General features: G+C 51.9%; 1 protein-coding gene across 2 annotated transcripts; it reads left to right on the top strand.

Annotated features, from left to right (window-relative positions):
• The first annotated feature begins 473 nt into the window (after window positions 1–473).
• Window positions 474–6491, top strand: LOC146753842 (N-acetylneuraminate-9-phosphate synthase-like). 2 transcript variants are annotated; one of them, XR_014939349.1, is made up of 6 exons: window positions 474–636; window positions 962–1177; window positions 3080–3179; window positions 3894–4048; window positions 4203–4959; window positions 5075–6491. XR_014939349.1 is itself a non-coding variant. In XM_085528714.1 (5 exons), the coding sequence occupies exons 1-5, from the start codon at window positions 505–507 to the stop codon at window positions 5371–5373; spliced, it is 828 nt and encodes a 275-aa protein (XP_085384840.1). In that variant the 5' UTR covers window positions 474–504; the 3' UTR covers window positions 5374–6491. The 2 variants fall into 2 exon arrangements, 1 of the variants encoding a protein (XP_085384840.1); XM_085528714.1 differs by lacking the exon at window positions 4203–4959 and having other exon boundaries at window positions 5149–6491.
• Window positions 6492–10011: the final 3520 nt, after the last annotated feature.

The raw sequence follows: 10011 nt of genomic DNA, 5'->3' as shown, positions 1-10011 counted from the left end.
TGGAAGGGTCGGGATGTGGAGTAGTTGACCACGTGGATATCTCCAAACGCAGGAACTCTTTCTTCTGTTAATTTATCATTTTTCTCCAGTCTCTGCATGGACTCTGCCCACGCAGCATAGCAGGGAAGGCCAAAGAAGCCGTGAGGGATGTGGAGCACAAGCCTTGTGGGGAGCAGCTGAGGGCACACGGAGAATCAGTCCGGACACAAGGAGGCTCAAGGGGACCTTACCGCTCCCTACAGCTCCCTAAAAGGAGCTTGTGGAGAAGCGGGGATCGCCCGCAAACCGCCCGTGCGGACGCCGCAAAGGCCTCAGCCCCCGCACACGCCTCAGCCCAACCCCACAGCTCTCCAGCTTTCCGGCTCCCGGCTCCGCCTCCAAGCACCCACCGGCCCGGCCCGGCCCGTCCCTCCCCTTGGCCGGGCGGAGCGCATCGGGCCGGCTGCCGGCTCTCGGGGACGGTCGGCGCAGTCGCGAGCAGCCGGCGGCAGCGGCGGCGCCATCATGCCGCGGGAGTTGGAGCTGTGTCCCGGGCGCCGCATTGGCGGCGACCATCCCTGCTTCATCATCGCGGAGATCGGGCAGAACCACCAGGGCGACCTGGACATCGCCAAGCGCATGATCCGCATGGCCAAGGTGCTCGGGCAGCTGCTGCGGGCGGGGAGGTGGGAGCGGGCCCCCGGTTTCCCCCGGGAGGAGCGGGCTGGATGCGGGTGAGCGGCTGGAGAATGAGGTCGCGGTGGGAGCGACATAAAGAGCGTTTGGCAGCCGGCGGGCGGTGCTGGCGGCTCTGAGTGCGCCGTGCCGGAGCTGCGGGGGGCGGTCGGTGTGCCGCAGCCGGCTGTGCGGATGGGAATGGGGGCAGTGCCGGGCTGCAGGTGAGTGCTGCCTGCACGGCCTTTGCGTGTGCGGAATGGGGTCGGTTGTGCTGCTCCTGGGAGTGACCCGGCTGCGTTTGCAGGAGTGCGGGGCAGACTGCGCTAAGTTTCAGAAGAGCGAACTGGAATACAAATTCAACAAAAAAGCCTTGGAGAGGCCGTACGCCTCCAAACACTCGTGGGGGAAGACCTACGGGGAGCACAAGCGCCACTTGGAGTTCAGTCACGACCAGTACAGGGAGCTGAAGAAGTACGCGGAAGAGGTTGGGATTTTCTTCACGGCTTCTGGCATGGACGAGGTAAATACACCACACCAGCATGATGCAAGGTTCAGCTGTTGCATCTGTTGTGCCATAAAGCTCTTACAGTAAAAGGTCCACCTGGTGCTTGTAGATGTTGGGCTGGTAAATGAGGAAACTAGACTGATGTAGCTCTGCCTGTTTGCTTGTGTATCCTCTGTGGCTGATTATATGTCAGACTTTCCTCTATAAACTTTCCTCTACCTAATACTAATCTTTTCCCTATTTTTTTTCCCCCATTATTTCTGTTTATGAGCTGTAAGTTCATGTTTCTAAACACCAGAAATGTTTATGCTCCCTTTTCCTTCAAGATGGAGAAGGGTCTTGACGTTGCTGTGCTGCTCTTGAAACATGCACTGATTTTGTCTGTGAACTTTTGGGCAGTCACCCACCAGCCTGTTTGTTTCAGTGTACTGAAGTACAGCTCATCTGCTGCAGTTCACAGCAGTTCTCACACATTCTGCAGCGTGTGAGATGTGGTGGTAAAGTTCCGTTTCCACTGGTAAAGCCCTTTTTTGTTCTCGAGATGCTTCCCAGGCTTGTTACCTCATCAGTCGGTTAGCAGTACTGACATCGTTCTTTGAGCAGCAGTTTCTTCACGCGGCTGCTGACACTTTAGCAGTGGTTCTGTTAGCCACAGATCTTTGAGCTTTCTGCAGATGTTGCATAGATTGATGTAGTATTTGTTATCTTGTGTAATTTGAATGTGATCTGTGGAACTCCAGGTCCGTCAGGGAGGTTAAAATGTGCCTTTAATTGTATGAGGAAGTTGTGTGAAGTGACGTGTGAAGTAAATACAGAGACTACAGGTAAGTTCTTCATCTGCTCTGTTCCAGAATGTACCGGAGGTGGAACAGGATCCTGTTGAACCACTCCCTCTAGCACTGTCTCTACTGCTTGAAATTACATAGAGTGGTTGAGGTCAGTAGGGACCTCTGGAGGTGTCTGGTCCAGCCTTGATGCTCAGGCTGGGCCTGCTCACAGAACCCCTTATGAAAAAGCTGCCAATGTCCAGGAGACAGTTATCGCATGAGCAGTAGTATTAGATACCTTGTCTAAATGTTGTATGTCATCTTGTGCAATCTCCTTGGATTAAACCTATGGCTTTGTTCTATATCTTTATTGGCATGTTTTATATTTATTTTCACATATCAGTGATAGAAGGAAATCCCTCATAGTTTTCTTTTTGCCCACCGATAGTTTTTTGGATGCCTATGTAAGTATCAGAGTCATTTTACCTCGAAGGAGGAATGTACGCCCTACTTAGTGTCAACTTGTGAAATCCTTGGGTTAGAATAAAATTCTATCAACTTTCAAACTTGAAATATTTTTCTGTTTTTGATCCCAATGTTTTAACAGTGTGGCCAGGAGGTAGAGGGATAGAGCCTTATTTTTCACTATGCAAATGTGATTTTTGCTGTATCTGTACATTACTTATTTTTTGGAAGGAAACAGCAATATTTTTACTATTTTCCTCCGTAGTAGTAAGAGTACTTTGAAAGCAGTTTCAGAGATCCAGGTTTAGTGTTTGTAGAAGGCATTTTTACAACACCGTTGTTGTAAAGGCATCTGACAGAAAAATCCAGCCATGTTGTCAGTGTCGATCTTGAAATCTAGTCATTTGTCTGACCCAGAGTTTTCCTAACTGTCAGCCTTAAGACCAGTCTCTTGAAGCATCTGCTCTGCATTTATTTGACCTACCTTTCCTTCTCTTTTGTACCTTCTCTGTTCGGAACTAGTAGACTTTGAGGGTTTTGTATACATGCCCTATTTAATTAAACTTTGCTTTTGCTATTTTGCAGGGTTGGCTTGTTGATGGTTCTTGTCTGTCCTTAACGCAGCTGAAGCAGAATGTTGAAAAACAGTGATTTTCATTTATTTCTTTTATTTGTTTTCTTTCAGATGGCTGTGGAATTTCTTCATGAACTGGATGTTCCATTTTTCAAAGTAGGGTCAGGAGATACCAACAATTTTCCATATTTGGAGAAGACTGCAAAGAAAGGTAAGCATCATCTTTTGAACAGTCTTTGCAGAGTTACAATAGTTGTGGGGGCTGGAGGGAACCGCTGAAGGTCACGGAGTCCAGCAGCCTGCTAGAGCACATTCACTTCAGCAGGTTGCAAAGGAAAATAACCAGGTAGGTTTTCAGTATCTCCAGAGAAGGAGACTACACAGCCTCTCCGAGCAGCCTGATCAACTGCTCTGTCACAATCTCAGTAAAGAAGTTTTTCTTTGTGCTCAAATGGAATTTCTGATGTTCTGCTTTGTGCCCATTTATTCTGTCATTGGGCACCACTGAAGTGAGCTTGGCCCCATCTACTTGTCTTGTGCCCATTTTCACTTGATCCCCTCTTAGCCTTCTCCAGGCTGAGCAGCCCCAGGTCTCTCAGCCCGTCCTCATAGAGGAGATGGTGCAGGCCTGTCATCATCTTTGAGGCCATGCATTGGACGTTATCTAGAACTTCCCTGTTTTTCATCTACTGGGGTACCCAGTCTTAGTAAACTTCACTGGCTTCACAGTGTCTCACCTGTTCAGCTATTCTATATTCCCTCAGTTTGATTTCCAGGAAAAAAAAAAATCACCAATCTTCCTTTTTTAGTTCAACCAAATACATTTACTATAGGAACATAAATTATGCTTGTGCAGATTTCTTAGGGATCGAAACTTGTAATCTTGGCAAAACCTTTATTTATTTATTTATTTTTTGATGGCTAGGACGCCCAATGGTGATTTCCAGCAGGATGCAGTTGATGAACACAGTGCACCAGGTACATCAGATTGTAAAGCCCATCAATCCAAACTTCTGCTTCCTGCAGTGCACCAGTGCCTACACGCTTCAGCCTGAGGATGTCAATCTCCGTGTTATATCGGTCAGCGAATGAGTAAGAAGGGCTGTGTGCTTCTATTGCAATCTGTTTCCTGGTCATGCTCGAGTTTGCTTCTGAGAAGTGAGAACATGCATCGTGGTCCTCTCATTCATCATGGCCTCAAAGTAAAGTTATTAATTGTGTCCTTTTTTGGCAGAACTCAGATCTAAGGACTACAATAAGAGAGATTGCTGCTGGGGCTTTGCAGTTAAATACCATGAGACAGGAGTTGAAGTGTGAGCTTTGAAAAGGAAAGAAAAGGATGTGGACAGTTAGCTCACCTCTTGGAGGGCGTGTGGAACTGAGGATGTGATTCTCAGTTGGGAGCTCAACCAGATAATTTCATTAAAAAGGCTTTGTGTAAATGTCAGAGCTGTGAGAGAAACGATAGGAATGAGAAAGGAGAAATCACATGAATGACAGAAGACCAGTAAATTTGTCACAGCTGGAGCAAAGTGGGAAGAGTCAATCAAAGCCTCAGATGCTGCTACAAAATGCCAGCAGTGAGCAGATGTAATACAGGGAATGGAACGGACCAAGGCACTCTTGAGAATCTGGAAGCCATTGCTGGGTTGAGATTGCTGCAGATGATGATTGCCAGTGGTGATATCACTGGCACCATTACGCCTACGTGAGGAGCGGTGACACACACAGCACGTCACTAATGTGAATTAAGCTCCCTGGCCCTCACTGTTTGTAGCCGGGCCACAGAGTCTCTCTCTCAGTCTGGCTTGTGCCTGAACTCCAGCCGAGCGTGTCTGTGAGGTTTGGAGCGAGCGACAAGTCTTGCCTTGGTGCTGGTCTCGTGACAGCTGCTCTCAGTGCTCGTCCCCAGAGCCACCGGAGCTTCTTCCCCGACCTGCCTGGCTCAGGCAGCCGGGGCACTCAGAAGACCCCAGCAGCAAAGGGAGCCGGTAAGGGGACACCTCACCCTGGGCAGCTGGGAGGGTTTCCTTGGCAAGGGACGTGGGCACTTGTTCCTCCCCTGCCGAGCTCAGCGACTGACCGTGGCCTCTCTTCCTTTCCTAGCGTGACCCCTGCTGCTGCAGAAGTGGCATGAGGAGCAGCCCCTCATCCCCTGCACTTTCCTGTTATCATTGCAGCTGGACAGCATGGCTACTGAGCTGGACTATCGCTGCACAGTTTGCCTGGACAGCGTGACTGATGACAGCTATGTAATGCTGTGCATGCACCGGTTTTGCTTTCGCTGTGTCCGGCGCTGGGTCCAGAGGAGGCGCAAGTGCCCCCTGTGCAGAGGCAGGATGATGTCCATCAGGCACTCGGTGCGTGCTGACAGCTGCTTTGAAGAGTTTGTCCTCCGACAGTAAGAGCCAAGGGGCAGAAGAGCACGTCGACAACGCTGGGTGCGCACTAGGGCACACAGGGCGGCCCCACTCCTCCAGCCCCAATCTGTGTCCCAGCTCCTGCAGCCCTGGCTGTGGCAGGAGCTGAGGCAGCTCTTTGGGGCTGACCACGGGGCACGCTCTGCAGTACAGCGCCTTGTCAGCTCTGGCCTGTCCTTCTTTGGCCTGGACGAGGCAGCGCTGACTGCACGGCTGCTCAGCTCCCTGCAAAGCCAGGCTGCCAGATTTGCACGATGGCTCGCTGTCCGAGCTGCGCAGCTGTGCGGCAGGGAGCAGCAACATCAGCCTGCCCAGGATGCCTCCCATGCATCCACAGGGCAGGAGAGCAGCCCTGCAGCAGCCCACAGAGCAGAAGCCTCCCCAGCACACCTTCCTGAGCCACAGCCCTCCAGCAGCACCTGGGAAGGCAATGTGGAGGAGGAGCTTCCTGGCCCTTCAACCTGTGCCATTTGTGAGGGACCCAGCCAGCCTCCATCCAACCCGGCTCCGGTGGATGTGGCCCAAGAAGCCGCCCAAGAGGAGCCGGGGGAGGCAGTGCCAGGTCCCTCTAGTGCCAGCACAGGCAGGGAGCGCTCACTCAGGGCACCTCGGCGAGCTCCGAAGATGAGGAGGACACACACCTCTGAGGACTCTGCACCTCCTGCCAAGAGGCCACCCCGCAGGCGGCGCTAGGACACCGCCCCAGCAGCTGGCCAGAACACGGCCGGGCCTGCAGCTGGGCCACAACCAGCCCTCAGGGGCTGGGACCGAATCAGACCAGAGCTGCAGAAAGGCCGATGTTGGAAGGGGCATCAATCATTAACAATCTTCAACCCTCCCTGCCACAGGCAGGGCCACCAACCTCCGTATTTCTTACACCAGGCTGCCAAGGACCCATCCACCTGGTCTTGAACACCTCCAGGGTGAGGCATCCACAGCCTCACTGGGCAGCCTGTTCCCGCACCTCACCACTCATAGTACAGAACTTCCCCCTGACATCCATCCTAAATCTTCCATCCCTCAAACTAAAACCATTTCCCCCTGTCCTACCCTTATCCACCCTTCCTAAGAATTGATTCCCCAATAAAATTCCATAAAAATTATTCATGTTGCCACCAGTGCATCCGTCTGCGCCGTGCACAGGTCAGGTCTGACCTCTGCTGGGCCTGGAGGCCTCCCATGCTGCTGCTACCTCTCCCTTGGGACCTCCCACAGCACACTGCAAAGGGAAATGTGGAGATGGGAGGCACAGCTTTACTTCTATGCAGGGCATGAGGTGGGTCATCTCCACCTGTCAAGCACAACAGCATCTTTACGCTGAGCTCTGCTTACACAGAATCACACACAAAGAATCACACAGAATGACCCCGGTTGGAAGGGACGTCAAGGATCATGTAGTTCCAACCCCCTGCCCAGCAGGGCCACCAAACACACATTTACTAGATCAGTTTGCCCAGGGCCCCGTCCAACCTGGTACTGAACACCTCCAAGGACGGGGCATCCACAACCTCCCTGGGCAGCCTGTTCCAGGGCCTAACCACTCTCCCAGTGATGAATTTCCCCCTAACATCCAACCTAAATCTTCCCTCTTTTAACTTAAAACCATTTGTCCTAGTCCTGCTATTGTCAGCCCTTCAAGTTTTGAAAGGCTGCAATGAGGTCACCCCGCAACCTTCTCTTCTCTAGGCTGAACAAGCCCAACTCCCTCAGCCTGTCCTCATAGGGGAGGTGCTCCAGCTCCCTGATCATCTTCGTGGCCCTCCTCTGGATCCATTCAAAATCTCCATGTCTTTCTTGTACTCAGGGCTCCACAGCTGGACACAGTACTCCAGATGAGGCCTCACAAGAGCTGAGTAGAGAGGGGCAATCACTTCCCTATCCCTGCTGACAACCCCTCTCCTGATGGAGCCCAGCATCCCATTTGCTTTACGGACTGCCAGAGCGCACTGCTGGCTCATGTTGAGTCTTTCGTTCATCAGGACCCTCAGGTCCTTCTCTGCCGAGCTGCACTCAAGGACCACTCCTCCAAGCCTGTACAGGTGCCTGGGGTTCTTCTGTCCCAAGTGCAAAACCATGCACTTTGCTGTGTTGAACCTCATTAGGTTCACACAAGCCAAGCTTTCCAGCCTGTCGAGGTTCCTCTGAATGGCATCCCTTCCTTCCACCTTATCGACCGCACCACTCAGCTTGCTGTGGTCAGCAAACTTGCTGAGGGTGCACTCCATTCCCTCATCAATGTCATTAATGTAGATGTTAAAGAGCACCAGTCCCAAGACAGACCCTTGAGGGACACCGCTCGTTACCGGCCTCCACCTGGACATAGAGCCATTGACCACCACCCTCTGTCTGCAGCCATTCAACCAATTGCTTGTCCATCGAGTTGTCCACCCATCAAACCCACTTCCCTCCAATTTGGAGATGAAGATGTGGTGGGGGACCATGTCAAAGGCAGGGCTTAGGGACGTGAAAAAGACTAGAATCCTGGCCACCAGTGAAGACTGAGGTGAAGAACGCAATCAGCACCTCAGCTTTCTCTTCATCTGTTGAAGCCAATTCTCCTTTTAAATTTATCAAAGTAGGTACGCCCGTTTTGGCCTGTCTCTTCTGGCCAATGTACCTGTAGAATGTTTTCTTATTGTTTTTCTTGTCCCTCGCCAAGTTCAGTTCTGCCTGCGCCTTGGCTTCCCTGATCCCATGTCTGCAAGTCCGGATGGCACCCCTGTATTCTTCCCAGGTGACACAGCCTTGTTTCCAGAGCTTGTACACCCCTTTCTTCGCCCTCAGTTCTCTCAGCAGGTCCTCGCTGAGCCATGCCGGTTTCCTACCTTGCCTGCCCACTTTCTTATTCAGGGGAATGGACACCTCTCGTGCTTTCAGGAGGGCATCCTTGAAGAGCAGCCAGCTCTCCTCAACATCCTTGTCTTTGAGGGCAGGGAGCCAGGGGATCTTGGCCAGCAATCCATTGAGTAGCTTGAAGTCTGCTCTTCTAAAGTTCAGCGTTCTGGTCCTGCTCTTTGCCAGGCCCACATCGCTTGAGATCACAAACTCAACCAGGGCATGGTCGCTGGAGCCCAGGCAGCCTCCAACCTTGATGCCTTTGATGATCTCCTCAGCGTTGGTGAGCAGCAGGTCCAGCAACACTTCACCTCTGGTCGGTCTGTCCAATACCTGAACCAGAAAGCTATCATCAATGGATTCCAAGAGCCTTCTGGAGCTCTTGCAGCTCACCGTGTGGTTTTTCCAACAGATGTCCGGATGGTTGAAGTCCCCCACCAGGACAGGAGCCTGTGAGCCAGACACCTCACGCATCTGGAGCAAGGAAGCCTCGTCAACAGCCTCCCCTTGATCAGGTAGCCTGTAGTATACACCTAGTACCAGCTGGCCTTTATTAGTCCATCTCTAATCCTAACCCACAAGCTCTCAACCTGTTCCTGTTTCTCATAGGGAGCTCCTCACAGTTTATCCAATCTCTGACATAGAGAACAACTCCCCCCCCCCTTCCTACCTTGCCTATCTCTCCTAAAGAGTCTATAGCTGTCGATGGCAGTATCCAAATTGTGGGAGTCATCCCACCACGTTTCTGTGATAGCAACAATGTCATAACTTTCCGAGTGCATCACAGTTTCCAGTTCCTCCTGCTTGTCACTCAGGCTGAGTGCATTAGTAGAAAGGCTCTTCAGCCGGGCTGTCCATCCTGACACCTTTATAAGGGATCCAGGATCCGCTAGAACAGCAGCATCCCCAGCATCCCCCTGCCCTACTCCCTCCCTTTGCAGTCTGCCATCATTGCCCACGGAGTCTGGTACAATCCCTTGAATGACCCGTTCAACCCCAGTGGCCCTTATTTTGCCCTCTTCCTTGCACAGCTAAGTGTCCAGACGGTCCTTGAATATCTCCAGAGAAGGAGACTCCACAACCCCCCGGGCAGCCTGTTCCAGTGCTCTGTCACCCTCACCATAAACAAGTTCCTGTGCATATTTGTGTGGATCTTCCTATGCTCCAGTTTCTGGATTTATTTACTTCTGTGATGAACATGATCATAATGTATCTCTCTCATAATGTATCTCTCACTCTCATTCTTCTAAGCAAGCCTTTTTATATTCTAAGATGCGCATTCAGTACATTTCCAGTAACAATCCACTGGCCAGAAAGCAGGCAAGTTTCAATATGGATGTTGGATAATAAAGTGGAAAGAGACACTGTGGAAAAGATGAGCGCCATTGCTGTGGTTGGAGTGCAGCAGATGATGATGGCCCATTGTGATGTCACTGGCAGTGACACACGCAGCACGTCACTAAGGTGGATTGTGACGTCCTGGCCCTCACTGCTTGTAGCCGGGCCACAGAGTCTCTCTCTCAGTCTGGCTAGTGCCTGAACTCCAGCCGAGCGTGTCTGTGAGGTTTGGAGCGAGCGGCAAGTCTTGCCTTGGTGCTGGTCTCGTGTTCTGGGAGCTGCTGACAGCCACTCTCAGTGCTCGTCCCCAGAGCCACCGGAGCTTCTTCCCCGACCTGCCTGGTTCAGGCAGCCGGGGCACTCAGAAGGCCCCAGCAGCAAAGGGAGCCGGTAAGGGGACACCTCACCCTGGGCAGCTGGGAGGGAGGGAATTAGGCACTTGGCAAGGGA

This window comes from Coturnix japonica, chromosome Z (genome assembly GCF_054131305.1).
Source record: "Coturnix japonica strain WE chromosome Z, WE-NBRP24, whole genome shotgun sequence".
Lineage (NCBI taxonomy): Eukaryota > Metazoa > Chordata > Aves > Galliformes > Phasianidae > Coturnix > Coturnix japonica.
This window is presented reverse-complemented; position numbering and strand designations above follow the sequence as displayed.